This window comes from Clytia hemisphaerica, unplaced genomic scaffold (genome assembly GCF_902728285.1).
Source record: "Clytia hemisphaerica strain Z4C2 unplaced genomic scaffold, Clytia hemisphaerica genome assembly, whole genome shotgun sequence".
Taxonomy (NCBI): domain Eukaryota; kingdom Metazoa; phylum Cnidaria; class Hydrozoa; order Leptothecata; family Clytiidae; genus Clytia; species Clytia hemisphaerica.
The window spans coordinates 344,913-359,616 of NW_027104590.1; the positions used below are offsets into that span (position 1 = coordinate 344,913).

The 14,704-nt window shown below is 43.2% G+C and overlaps 1 protein-coding gene across 1 annotated transcript; it reads left to right on the forward strand.

Moving 5' to 3' along the window:
• Positions 1 to 1,797: 1,797 nt before the first annotated feature.
• Positions 1,798 to 3,186, forward strand: LOC136823600 (cyclic GMP-AMP synthase-like receptor). Its single transcript, XM_067079781.1, has 2 exons — positions 1,798 to 1,996; positions 2,690 to 3,186. Exons 1-2 carry the CDS (start codon positions 1,798 to 1,800, stop codon positions 3,184 to 3,186), a joined length of 696 nt encoding a protein of 231 aa, XP_066935882.1.
• Positions 3,187 to 14,704: the final 11,518 nt, after the last annotated feature.

The window sequence follows — 14,704 nt, forward strand, 5'->3', positions numbered from 1 at the left end:
TATGACCATTTACACCCATTTTCCCAAGGAATCGTCCACAAAGCCTTAAAATGTTTTTAACTTGTTCTTAATATTTTGGCCATCAAAGCCTTATGTTGTTTGTTCTTATAAAAAAAAGGTGTAATACTAATTAATGTTAACTCTTGTGAATAAAATTTCGCTTTGATTTTTGATATTGTTTTAATACCAGATTATTGTGGATGAACTAGCCTGGATATCCAAGCTCAAAATTTTAGAAAAAACAAAATTTACCTCAACATAAAAAATCATAGAGCTTGGTCTCCCTAGAGAAATGAAAGTGCAAACCCATGTTTCCAAAATTTCCCTAGCCAACCCAGGGCAGCAAAACAGAAATTAATAAAAAGCAGCCTTGAAAAATGAACATGCCTGTTTTCTTCTTTTTCATGTTTTCATGTAACAGAAAGCTCTATCTTCACTAGCAAGTGGAAGACTATCCTATTTTTGCTTCAGAATTGCTCCGCGCCTTGTAGATTGGGCCTTACAGCTTTAGCGAAGTAAGCGCAAGCAAGTGGATTGCATTCTCATAAAGAGAATGCAAAACGCTCTAGGGAGACCAGGCTGTAAACCAGAACATAAAATATCAAAAATTAGACTGTGAAATAGTTTACAGCCTGGATATCCAGGCTATGGATGGCTTTTTAATTATAAAACACTAAGCCAACATAAAACCAAGCGACAACGCAATGTACGATTGTTTGTTGGCAATGCCTTCACTTCGTACTGATTGTTACAAGGCGCCGTTTCTTCCAAAATGAATATGAATTGACAAAATGCTGCTTCTTCATAAATGGACATACAGAACTAGCCTAATTAATACAGAACCACGGACAGCGACATGCTAATGGAAGGCCCAATGCTGGGCCAAATATTCTTTTACACACTAGATAGTTAAAATTATCAAAAAGTAAAATCTCCAGTCACGATAGCCATATATGGATTGACTTTTAATAAATGAAGGTCTAGCTGTGTAAATTTTTACCAGTCTTGGCCATCTGTGCAGGAGGTCGGGGTTCGGCTCCTACCCGACTCCTACCCTGTGATTCACTTGATAAGTGTATCACCTTTCCCGGATCAATCCATTCCATTTGGCAAAATTGTACTGGCCTTGATGTTGTGTGGTTTCCAATACTTGCTAGGTTCGACTATGCCAGGAAAGAATGTTTTCCAGAGTCACTCTTGTAGAGTAACTATATAAGGATGTGTTTTTGTTCGGGCGGGCAAAATTTGTTTTCCAAAAAATGAAATTTAGAAAAATCTTATATCTTCAGTTGTAAAACTTGATTTGGAGTTTATATATGAACAGCAGCTTCTTTCGAAGAGTCAGGTATGCGCAGTGTTTACCTCTAGTCCTTGATTAGTCCTCTAGTCCTTGAATAGTCCTCTAGTCCTTGAATAGTCCTCTAGTCCTTGAATAGGCATGTTTTGTTTATCGGAAGTAATATCTATCTAAAAGTGTCACTTTGTTGTCAAAAGAGTAACCTTTCATTCTTTGTATCAACAGCAAATTTCCTATGCTTCGCATCCAGGGAAATTTCTTTTATCTACGTCATCTTGAAATTTTATTGATTCAACTTTCATGTTCGAGACTTTTTTGTTATGTCATCTTGTTTAAACGTAACAAAAGACACTATTTCCCTAACATTGACCAGAAGAGTCTAAACATCAAAACTCAAAACAGTCTATATGTTTGTATGGTAAAAGCAAGAAATGTCGATACAAGAAATGCAATTATACTTGGATAAGTTTTTTTATTTTGATGAATCTATCAGCCTAATTATGGCAAAGACTGAGACTGGTATTCCTGATGATCCTATCGAAAAAATCATCCATTTGTTGTTCAAAAGAGATTGGTTTCCTAGTGGAAGTTCAATGGAAGGAGCTTTTTTGACTCCTCTAATGATACCAGTTAAAAACAAAACTCCTGACTTAGATTTCATGAGGGTCGAAGGTGTGTTGTCAAAAGAAGACGCATCTGGTATTCTTATTGAGACTGAATATCCAGGCTTTTATCGTATCGATGTTGGGAATCCCCAACTTAAAATCTTCTTTATCACCCATCGAAGTTTTTTCATCTCCTTGCTGGAGATGATACTGTGCAAGAAGCACTGAAAAAGCTTAATAAGGAGCACAAGGATGACAAAAATCTGACGTTTCTGGAATCTAACCATGGATGTCCATCAGCTACCGTGGATATAAGGGATCAATTTCTTAGAGATAATGGGGGAAAGAACGCTGAGCGTTCATATTATAAAATCCTCAGTTTATTGACAGTTGATTTGTTATTTTGTCTACGTTTGAAATTCTACACCCCTGTCTCAGTGCCCCGGTAGAACTTTTTCCCTCAGTGGGGATGAAAATTTCTATCAAAATGCCAATGGGGATAGAAAATCTATTGTTTCTATCTCGAAAATTCCAGTGGCGATGGTTTACATTCAGTTTTCAACGGGGATAAAATCAGAGCAATTTCGCAGTGGGGTTGAAATTGTAGCATATTTGTTCCACCGGGGATGATTTTTTGGCCTATTCGGGTGGGGGGGGGGGGCCCACCGGGTCTGTGACACAGGGATGTAATTCTGGCCCGATATCGCTTCAAAATGGTTCGAAAGAAAGCGATAGTGGCCAGATCAACAGACCTTGTGTGAAATTCGTAAGCTTGGATGCACCTTAGTACGGAAATCTATTGGAGAAGAATCGAAGACGTGGCGGTTATCTTTCTCTGAAGCTGAATCTATTTTGGCAAATCAACAAAATTCTTTCCAAAAGCAAAGTTACCTTTTGGCAAAGTTGATCTTCACATTGGAAACTCATGGGCTTGTTGAGAGCGAAACTGATCGTAAATTATCTTCTTATCACTTGAAAACTGTGTTTCTTTTCACGTTAGAAGAGACACCACCAGAGGAGTTTCAAACGCTTGATCAAACGAATGATTATTTGAAGCTTGCATTTATGATGTTGGAAAAATTGTCACAAGCTTTAAAGAATGGCTACCTACCTTGCTATTTCGTACAAGAAATGAACTTGCTGTATGGTTTCGGTCAAAGCTTTTTAGACAGCATTGCTGATCGTTTGGATAAAATACAAATGGACGAAGCTTTTGTAAAGAGCCTTGTCGAGAATTTCAAGAAAGCTCCGATTTGTCATTCTTTCGATGAAAGAGAGACTTAAACTGAAATTTCCATCATTTTCACTAGAAAAAAGGTGCTCTGTTATGTGAAGCCATATGTAATATGAGGAGAAACACAAAGTTAGTTTTTAAGGAAATATAAGGGACTGTTTAGCGCACACTTCTTATGTAAGTTTTGCGCAGTTTTGTAATTTTTGCGCACTTTTGTTATTTTTGAGCTGCGCACTTTTGTAAGTAATTGTAATTTTGACAAAAGATCGACTAAATTTTCCCTTTCATTGTGCATAAAAATCCTAGACAACAAACTTAAAATTGCAAGATCGCGAATTATGTCGAGCTATAAATTCATTATTAAAGTGATTTATCAGCTCCCTAACGTAAACATTTATTATCACGATAAGTATGAACTAAATTTTGCTTTGCTTGTTATTTCTCAACCATGCTTCAATCTTAAAAGGTTTGGTATCGTTGGGAAGGTAGGAAGGAGCTTATTAATTTACTGTTAGTTTTTTTCATGAAATTTTTTATAAATAGATCGTTATTTTTACATATTTGGAAAGCTTAAAGCTTAGCGATTTCAAAAATATATACTTTGACTATGAGATATACAATTTGAAATTTGCAACATTCAACAGAATGAAACAAAATTTTTCGGGGACCAACCATCTCTAGGGTTATTGTCCTAGTGTGTACTTGTCCGAGCTGTAATTCAGGGGGCAATCACCCTGTTACGCCTTAGGTACTACCCACCTGATAGGATTATGCACGGCAACTCACAACCTTTAAAGAGAAAATGACTTACCATTTTAATATTCTCCTTTTTTAACAGGAAAGAATAAGTCACAAGTTACATATCAACTAATTTAAAAATAGCGTGAAATAAAAAAAATGCTATCTAGGATAAATATTCTAGCCTATTTAGGATTAAAGCCTAATTAGGATAATTTATCCTAGTTGCAATAGTCCTTGACTGTATATTATACGAGTAAAAGTGTGATAACTGGTTTATATCAAATTGATGTCCGATTTAGGAAGGACGGCGGCAAATAGGGGGGGGGTAAAGAAAAAGGAAAAGGTAAGGGAAATTAAAGGTGCGCGGACCTGCCTGAATGATAGAGAGGTGCCCAGTTCTGAAACTTCAAATTGATTGATTCGCTGGAAGACAGAATCAAGTAAAGCAAGGCCAAGTTTGGAGGTTCTTGGATCACTCATTGACTTAAAAATGGTCGAAATCTTAAACAAGTGGATTTTTGTCAAAGTTTTTTTTTATTTTTTTTCTACTTTTTAGCTCAAAATCTCGCTGAAAAGACCCACTTTTTTTTTTTTTGCTTGACCATGAAGCCTAGTCCAATTTCTACGAGTTAGACCAAAAGTGACGATTTCTTACTCAAACTGGGCATGGAGAGCAAAATGGGTTACAGGGATGCGCTGCTGGTCAAGGTACCTTTTTTAACCTCTACGAGTCCCAGGTAGCAAATTTCGGCAAAATTTTTGAAAAAAACGAGTCCCACCTAGGGTCCATTTTTCGAACCCCAGCAGAGCACCCCCGTCTGTCGGCAAAGCTCTTACCCTTCCCCGGGCTAACAGATTTAAGAATTGTGATCATGACCTTGATGAGATAAAAACGTTATAATAAAAAGTCATACAGTTTAAACTGGATAATGTTTTAGTAGCCTGTGCAGTGTATAAAATTCATATATAGGGAAAACAGCTAACAAGTTACAGTATGTTTTATAATTTAAAATTTAAAATAAAACATAATATTTCTGAAATATTATGGTTAATTCATCGAAAACAACTTGACTCCATTCGAGTCAATACTTAACTTTGAAAAATATAGAGCCAAAAGTAACAATTTCTCTATTGTATAAAGATTTTCCATTTAAATTAAAAAGTGGCTTAAACTTGAGTTACAAACAATGCCAGCAATAATTTGTAAACTGAATAACTAAATAAAGGATCGAACAGATTCTGAGACTTCCTCTTCCTTACTGTTAAAACTTTAAATAATAATTCAAAGATGCATCAACCACAAGTAGTTATTCTGCTCTTACGAATATAACAACGTTTATATGTATATCGCACATGTGTTTCGTTCATGTACACTTTCCACTCTATTAGGCTTGGCAGGCTAAACGCGGAAATTGAAAGCCAATTTTAGGGGTTGGTACTTCTTCTAAAGGCTGTAGGGTAGGTCTAAAGGCTTAACCAAGCAAAATGACCCACCGCGTTTGGCTTGGCAGGCTAAACGCGGAAATTGAAAGCCAATTTTAGGGGTTGGTACTTCTTCTAAAGGCTGTAGGGTAGGTCTAAAGGCCTAACCAAGCAAAATGACCCACCGCGTTTGGCTTGGCAGGCTAAACGCGGAAATTGAAAGCCAATTTTAGGGGTTGGTACTTCTTCTAAAGGCTGTAGGGTAGGTCTAAAGGCCTAACCAAGCAAAATGACCCACCGCGTTTGGCTTGGCAGGCTAAACGCGGAAATTGAAAGCCAATTTTAGGGGTTGGTACTTCTTCTAAAGGCTGTAGGGTAGGTCTAAAGGCTTAACCAAGCAAAATGACCCACCGCGTTTGGCTTGGCAGGCTAAACGCGGAAATTGAAAGCCAATTTTAGGGGTTGGTACTTCTTCTAAAGGCTGTAGGGTAGGTCTAAAGGCTTAACCAAGCAAAAATGACCCACCGCGTTTGGCTTGGCAGGCTAAACGCGGAAATTGAAAGCCAATTTTAGGGGTTGGTACTTCTTCTAAAGGCTGTAGGGTAGGTCTAAAGGCTTAACCAAGCAAAATGACCCACCGCGTTTGGCTTGGCAGGCTAAACGCGGAAATTGAAAGCCAATTTTAGGGGTTGGTACTTCTTCTAAAGGCTGTAGGGTAGGTCTAAAGGCTTAACCAAGCAAAATGACCCACCGCGTTTGGCTTGGCAGGCTAAACGCGGAAATTGAAAGCCAATTTTAGGGGTTGGTACTTCTTCTAAAGGCTGTAGGGTAGGTCTAAAGGCTTAACCAAGCAAAATGACCCACCGCGTTTGGCTTGGCAGGCTAAACGCGGAAATTGAAAGCCAATTTTAGGGGTTGGTACTTCTTCTAAAGGCTGTAGGGTAGGTCTAAAGGCTTAACCAAGCAAAATGACCCACTGCGTTTGGCTTGGCAGGCTAAACGCGGAAATTGAAAGCCAATTTTAGGGGTTGGTACTTCTTCTAAAGGCTGTAGGGTAGGTCTAAAGGCTTAACCAAGCAAAATGACCCACCGCGTTTGGCTTGGCAGGCTAAACGCGGAAATTGAAAGCCAATTTTAGGGGTTGGTACTTCTTCTAAAGGCTGTAGGGTAGGTCTAAAGGCTTAACCAAGCAAAATGACCCACCGCGTTTGGCTTGGCAGGCTAAACGCGGAAATTGAAAGCCAATTTTAGGGGTTGGTACTTCTTCTAAAGGCTGTAGGGTAGGTCTAAAGGCTTAACCAAGCAAAATGACCCACCGCGTTTGGCTTGGCAGGCTAAACGCGGAAATTGAAAGCCAATTTTAGGGGTTGGTACTTCTTCTAAAGGCTGTAGGGTAGGTCTAAAGGCTTAACCAAGCAAAATGACCCACCGCGTTTGGCTTGGCAGGCTAAACGCGGAAATTGAAAGCCAATTTTAGGGTTGGTACTTCTTCTAAAGGCTGTAGGGTAGGTCTAAAGGCTTAACCAAGCAAAATGACCCACCGCGTTTGGCTTGGCAGGCTAAACGCGGAAATTGAAAGCCAATTTTAGGGGTTGGTACTTCTTCTAAAGGCTGTAGGGTAGGTCTAAAGGCTTAACCAAGCAAAATGACCCACCGCGTTTGGCTTGGCAGGCTAAACGCGGAAATTGAAAGCCAATTTTAGGGGTTGGTACTTCTTCTAAAGGCTGTAGGGTAGGTCTAAAGGCTTAACCAAGCAAAATGACCCACCGCGTTTGGCTTGGCAGGCTAAACGCGGAAATTGAAAGCCAATTTTAGGGGTTGGTACTTCTTCTAAAGGCTGTAGGGTAGGTCTAAAGGCTTAACCAAGCAAAATGACCCACCGCGTTTGGCTTGGCAGGCTAAACGCGGAAATTGAAAGCCAATTTTAGGGGTTGGTACTTCTTCTAAAGGCTGTAGGGTAGGTCTAAAGGCTTAACCAAGCAAAATGACCCACCGCGTTTGGCTTGGCAGGCTAAACGCGGAAATTGAAAGCCAATTTTAGGGGTTGGTACTTCTTCTAAAGGCTGTAGGGTAGGTCTAAAGGCTTAACCAAGCAAAATGACCCACCGCGTTTGGCTTGGCAGGCTAAACGCGGAAATTGAAAGCCAATTTTAGGGTTGGTACTTCTTCTAAAGGCTGTAGGGTAGGTCTAAAGGCTTAACCAAGCAAAATGACCCACCGCGTTTGGCTTGGCAGGCTAAACGCGGAAATTGAAAGCCAATTTTAGGGGTTGGTACTTCTTCTAAAGGCTGTAGGGTAGGTCTAAAGGCTTAACCAAGCAAAATGACCCACCGCGTTTGGCTTGGCAGGCTAAACGCGGAAATTGAAAGCCAATTTTAGGGGTTGGTACTTCTTCTAAAGGCTGTAGGGTAGGTCTAAAGGCTTAACCAAGCAAAATGACCCACCGCGTTTGGCTTGGCAGGCTAAACGCGGAAATTGAAAGCCAATTTTAGGGGTTGGTACTTCTTCTAAAGGCTGTAGGGTAGGTCTAAAGGCTTAACCAAGCAAAATGACCCACCGCGTTTGGCTTGGCAGGCTAAACGCGGAAATTGAAAGCCAATTTTAGGGGTTGGTACTTCTTCTAAAGGCTGTAGGGTAGGTCTAAAGGCTTAACCAAGCAAAATGACCCACCGCGTTTGGCTTGGCAGGCTAAACGCGGAAATTGAAAGCCAATTTTAGGGGTTGGTACTTCTTCTAAAGGCTGTAGGGTAGGTCTAAAGGCTTAACCAAGCAAAATTACCCACCGCGTTTGGCTTGGCAGGCTAAACGCGGAAATTGAAAGCCAATTTTAGGGGTTGGTACTTCTTCTAAAGGCTGTAGGGTAGGTCTAAAGGCTTAACCAAGCAAAATGACCCACCGCGTTTGGCTTGGCAGGCTAAACGCGGAAATTGAAAGCCAATTTTAGGGGTTGGTACTTCTTCTAAAGGCTGTAGGGTAGGTCTAAAGGCTTAACCAAGCAAAATGACCCACCGCGTTTGGCTTGGCAGGCTAAACGCGGAAATTGAAAGCCAATTTTAGGGGTTGGTACTTCTTCTAAAGGCTGTAGGGTAGGTCTAAAGGCTTAACCAAGCAAAATGACCCACCGCGTTTGGCTTGGCAGGCTAAACGCGGAAATTGAAAGCCAATTTTAGGGGTTGGTACTTCTTCTAAAGGCTGTAGGGTAGGTCTAAAGGCTTAACCAAGCAAAATGACCACCGCGTTTGGCTTGGCAGGCTAAACGCGGAAATTGAAAGCCAATTTTAGGGGTTGGTACTTCTTCTAAAGGCTGTAGGGTAGGTCTAAAGGCTTAACCAAGCAAAATGACCCACCGCGTTTGGCTTGGCAGGCTAAACGCGGAAATTGAAAGCCAATTTTAGGGGTTGGTACTTCTTCTAAAGGCTGTAGGGTAGGTCTAAAGGCTTAACCAAGCAAAAATGACCCACCGCGTTTGGCTTGGCAGGCTAAACGCGGAAATTGAAAGCCAATTTTAGGGGTTGGTACTTCTTCTAAAGGCTGTAGGGTAGGTCTAAAGGCCTAACCAAGCAAAATGACCCACCGCGTTTGGCTTGGCAGGCTAAACGCGGAAATTGAAAGCCAATTTTAGGGGTTGGTACTTCTTCTAAAGGCTGTAGGGTAGGTCTAAAGGCCTAACCAAGCAAAATGACCCACCGCGTTTGGCTTGGCAGGCTAAACGCGGAAATTGAAAGCCAATTTTAGGGGTTGGTACTTCTTCTAAAGGCTGTAGGGTAGGTCTAAAGGCCTAACCAAGCAAAATGACCCACCGCGTTTGGCTTGGCAGGCTAAACGCGGAAATTGAAAGCCAATTTTAGGGGTTGGTACTTCTTCTAAAGGCTGTAGGGTAGGTCTAAAGGCCTAACCAAGCAAAATGACCCACCGCGTTTGGCTTGGCAGGCTAAACGCGGAAATTGAAAGCCAATTTTAGGGGTTGGTACTTCTTCTAAAGGCTGTAGGGTAGGTCTAAAGGCCTAACCAAGCAAAATGACCCACCGCGTTTGGCTTGGCAGGCTAAACGCGGAAATTGAAAGCCAATTTTAGGGGTTGGTACTTCTTCTAAAGGCTGTAGGGTAGGTCTAAAGGCCTAACCAAGCAAAATGACCCACCGCGTTTGGCTTGGCAGGCTAAACGCGGAAATTGAAAGCCAATTTTAGGGGTTGGTACTTCTTCTAAAGGCTGTAGGGTAGGTCTAAAGGCCTAACCAAGCAAAATGACCCACCGCGTTTGGCTTGGCAGGCTAAACGCGGAAATTGAAAGCCAATTTTAGGGGTTGGTACTTCTTCTAAAGGCTGTAGGGTAGGTCTAAAGGCCTAACCAAGCAAAATGACCCACCGCGTTTGGCTTGGCAGGCTAAACGCGGAAATTGAAAGCCAATTTTAGGGGTTGGTACTTCTTCTAAAGGCTGTAGGGTAGGTCTAAAGGCCTAACCAAGCAAAATGACCCACCGCGTTTGGCTTGGCAGGCTAAACGCGGAAATTGAAAGCCAATTTTAGGGGTTGGTACTTCTTCTAAAGGCTGTAGGGTAGGTCTAAAGGCCTAACCAAGCAAAATGACCCACCGCGTTTGGCTTGGCAGGCTAAACGCGGAAATTGAAAGCCAATTTTAGGGGTTGGTACTTCTTCTAAAGGCTGTAGGGTAGGTCTAAAGGCCTAACCAAGCAAAATGACCCACCGCGTTTGGCTTGGCAGGCTAAACGCGGAAATTGAAAGCCAATTTTAGGGGTTGGTACTTCTTCTAAAGGCTGTAGGGTAGGTCTAAAGGCCTAACCAAGCAAAATGACCCACCGCGTTTGGCTTGGCAGGCTAAACGCGGAAATTGAAAGCCAATTTTAGGGGTTGGTACTTCTTCTAAAGGCTGTAGGGTAGGTCTAAAGGCCTAACCAAGCAAAATGACCCACCGCGTTTGGCTTGGCAGGCTAAACGCGGAAATTGAAAGCCAATTTTAGGGGTTGGTACTTCTTCTAAAGGCTGTAGGGTAGGTCTAAAGGCCTAACCAAGCAAAATGACCCACCGCGTTTGGCTTGGCAGGCTAAACGCGGAAATTGAAAGCCAATTTTAGGGGTTGGTACTTCTTCTAAAGGCTGTAGGGTAGGTCTAAAGGCCTAACCAAGCAAAATGACCCACCGCGTTTGGCTTGGCAGGCTAAACGCGGAAATTGAAAGCCAATTTTAGGGGTTGGTACTTCTTCTAAAGGCTGTAGGGTAGGTCTAAAGGCCTAACCAAGCAAAATGACCCACCGCGTTTGGCTTGGCAGGCTAAACGCGGAAATTGAAAGCCAATTTTAGGGGTTGGTACTTCTTCTAAAGGCTGTAGGGTAGGTCTAAAGGCTTAACCAAGCAAAATGACCCACCGCGTTTGGCTTGGCAGGCTAAACGCGGAAATTGAAAGCCAATTTTAGGGGTTGGTACTTCTTCTAAAGGCTGTAGGGTAGGTCTAAAGGCCTAACCAAGCAAAATGACCCACCGCGTTTGGCTTGGCAGGCTAAACGCGGAAATTGAAAGCCAATTTTAGGGGTTGGTACTTCTTCTAAAGGCTGTAGGGTAGGTCTAAAGGCCTAACCAAGCAAAATGACCCACCGCGTTTGGCTTGGCAGGCTAAACGCGGAAATTGAAAGCCAATTTTAGGGGTTGGTACTTCTTCTAAAGGCTGTAGGGTAGGTCTAAAGGCTTAACCAAGCAAAATGACCCACCGCGTTTGGCTTGGCAGGCTAAACGCGGAAATTGAAAGCCAATTTTAGGGGTTGGTACTTCTTCTAAAGGCTGTAGGGTAGGTCTAAAGGCTTAACCAAGCAAAATGACCCACCGCGTTTGGCTTGGCAGGCTAAACGCGGAAATTGAAAGCCAATTTTAGGGGTTGGTACTTCTTCTAAAGGCTGTAGGGTAGGTCTAAAGGCTTAACCAAGCAAAATGACCCACCGCGTTTGGCTTGGCAGGCTAAACGCGGAAATTGAAAGCCAATTTTAGGGGTTGGTACTTCTTCTAAAGGCTGTAGGGTAGGTCTAAAGGCTTAACCAAGCAAAATGACCCACCGCGTTTGGCTTGGCAGGCTAAACGCGGAAATTGAAAGCCAATTTTAGGGGTTGGTACTTCTTCTAAAGGCTGTAGGGTAGGTCTAAAGGCTTAACCAAGCAAAATGACCCACCGCGTTTGGCTTGGCAGGCTAAACGCGGAAATTGAAAGCCAATTTTAGGGGTTGGTACTTCTTCTAAAGGCTGTAGGGTAGGTCTAAAGGCTTAACCAAGCAAAATGACCCACCGCGTTTGGCTTGGCAGGCTAAACGCGGAAATTGAAAGCCAATTTTAGGGGTTGGTACTTCTTCTAAAGGCTGTAGGGTAGGTCTAAAGGCCTAACCAAGCAAAATGACCCACCGCGTTTGGCTTGGCAGGCTAAACGCGGAAATTGAAAGCCAATTTTAGGGGTTGGTACTTCTTCTAAAGGCTGTAGGGTAGGTCTAAAGGCCTAACCAAGCAAAATGACCCACCGCGTTTGGCTTGGCAGGCTAAACGCGGAAATTGAAAGCCAATTTTAGGGGTTGGTACTTCTTCTAAAGGCTGTAGGGTAGGTCTAAAGGCCTAACCAAGCAAAATGACCCACCGCGTTTGGCTTGGCAGGCTAAACGCGGAAATTGAAAGCCAATTTTAGGGGTTGGTACTTCTTCTAAAGGCTGTAGGGTAGGTCTAAAGGCTTAACCAAGCAAAATGACCCACCGCGTTTGGCTTGGCAGGCTAAACGCGGAAATTGAAAGCCAATTTTAGGGGTTGGTACTTCTTCTAAAGGCTGTAGGGTAGGTCTAAAGGCTTAACCAAGCAAAATGACCCACCGCGTTTGGCTTGGCAGGCTAAACGCGGAAATTGAAAGCCAATTTTAGGGGTTGGTACTTCTTCTAAAGGCTGTAGGGTAGGTCTAAAGGCCTAACCAAGCAAAATGACCCACCGCGTTTGGCTTGGCAGGCTAAACGCGGAAATTGAAAGCCAATTTTAGGGGTTGGTACTTCTTCTAAAGGCTGTAGGGTAGGTCTAAAGGCTTAACCAAGCAAAAGACCCACCGCGTTTGGCTTGGCAGGCTAAACGCGGAAATTGAAAGCCAATTTTAGGGGTTGGTACTTCTTCTAAAGGCTGTAGGGTAGGTCTAAAGGCTTAACCAAGCAAAATGACCCACCGCGTTTGGCTTGGCAGGCTAAACGCGGAAATTGAAAGCCAATTTTAGGGGTTGGTACTTCTTCTAAAGGCTGTAGGGTAGGTCTAAAGGCTTAACCAAGCAAAATGACCCACCGCGTTTGGCTTGGCAGGCTAAACGCGGAAATTGAAAGCCAATTTTAGGGGTTGGTACTTCTTCTAAAGGCTGTAGGGTAGGTCTAAAGGCTTAACCAAGCAAAATGACCCACCGCGTTTGGCTTGGCAGGCTAAACGCGGAAATTGAAAGCCAATTTTAGGGGTTGGTACTTCTTCTAAAGGCTGTAGGGTAGGTCTAAAGGCCTAACCAAGCAAAATGACCCACCGCGTTTGGCTTGGCAGGCTAAACGCGGAAATTGAAAGCCAATTTTAGGGGTTGGTACTTCTTCTAAAGGCTGTAGGGTAGGTCTAAAGGCTTAACCAAGCAAAATGACCCACCGCGTTTGGCTTGGCAGGCTAAACGCGGAAATTGAAAGCCAATTTTAGGGGTTGGTACTTCTTCTAAAGGCTGTAGGGTAGGTCTAAAGGCTTAACCAAGCAAAATGACCCACCGCGTTTGGCTTGGCAGGCTAAACGCGGAAATTGAAAGCCAATTTTAGGGGTTGGTACTTCTTCTAAAGGCTGTAGGGTAGGTCTAAAGGCCTAACCAAGCAAAATGACCCACCGCGTTTGGCTTGGCAGGCTAAACGCGGAAATTGAAAGCCAATTTTAGGGGTTGGTACTTCTTCTAAAGGCTGTAGGGTAGGTCTAAAGGCCTAACCAAGCAAAATGACCAACCGCGTTTGGCTTGGCAGGCTAAACGCGGAAATTGAAAGCCAATTTTAGGGGTTGGTACTTCTTCTAAAGGCTGTAGGGTAGGTCTAAAGGCCTAACCAAGCAAAATGACCCACCGCGTTTGGCTTGGCAGGCTAAACGCGGAAATTGAAAGCCAATTTTAGGGGTTGGTACTTCTTCTAAAGGCTGTAGGGTAGGTCTAAAGGCTTAACCAAGCAAAATGACCCACCGCGTTTGGCTTGGCAGGCTAAACGCGGAAATTGAAAGCCAATTTTAGGGGTTGGTACTTCTTCTAAAGGCTGTAGGGTAGGTCTAAAGGCTTAACCAAGCAAAATGACCCACCGCGTTTGGCTTGGCAGGCTAAACGCGGAAATTGAAAGCCAATTTTAGGGGTTGGTACTTCTTCTAAAGGCTGTAGGGTAGGTCTAAAGGCTTAACCAAGCAAAATGACCCACCGCGTTTGGCTTGGCAGGCTAAACGCGGAAATTGAAAGCCAATTTTAGGGGTTGGTACTTCTTCTAAAGGCTGTAGGGTAGGTCTAAAGGCTTAACCAAGCAAAATGACCCACCGCGTTTGGCTTGGCAGGCTAAACGCGGAAATTGAAAGCCAATTTTAGGGGTTGGTACTTCTTCTAAAGGCTGTAGGGTAGGTCTAAAGGCCTAACCAAGCAAAATGACCCACCGCGTTTGGCTTGGCAGGCTAAACGCGGAAATTGAAAGCCAATTTTAGGGGTTGGTACTTCTTCTAAAGGCTGTAGGGTAGGTCTAAAGGCCTAACCAAGCAAAATGACCCACCGCGTTTGGCTTGGCAGGCTAAACGCGGAAATTGAAAGCCAATTTTAGGGGTTGGTACTTCTTCTAAAGGCTGTAGGGTAGGTCTAAAGGCCTAACCAAGCAAAATGACCCACCGCGTTTGGCTTGGCAGGCTAAACGCGGAAATTGAAAGCCAATTTTAGGGGTTGGTACTTCTTCTAAAGGCTGTAGGGTAGGTCTAAAGGCCTAACCAAGCAAAATGACCCACCGCGTTTGGCTTGGCAGGCTAAACGCGGAAATTGAAAGCCAATTTTAGGGGTTGGTACTTCTTCTAAAGGCTGTAGGGTAGGTCTAAAGGCCTAACCAAGCAAAATGACCCACCGCGTTTGGCTTGGCAGGCTAAACGCGGAAATTGAAAGCCAATTTAGGGGTTGGTACTTCTTCTAAAGGCTGTAGGGTAGGTCTAAAGGCCTAACCAAGCAAAATGACCCACCGCGTTTGGCTTGGCAGGCTAAACGCGGAAATTGAAAGCCAATTTTAGGGGTTGGTACTTCTTCTAAAGGCTGTAGGGTAGGTCTAAAGGCCTAACCAAGCAAAATGACCCACCGCGTTTGGCTTGGCAGGCTAAACGCGGAAATTGAAAGCCAATTTTAGGGTTAGGTACTTCTTCTAAAGG

Excerpts from the sequence above, each read along its gene's own strand:
- LOC136823600 (XM_067079781.1), top strand. The coding sequence starts at position 1,798 with ATGGCAAAGACTGAGACTGGTATTCCTGATGATCCTATCGAAAAAATC. Across the intron at positions 1,997-2,689 it reads GTCAAAAGAAGACGCATCTG|TACGGAAATCTATTGGAGAA; the intron begins GTATTCTTATTG and ends GATGCACCTTAG.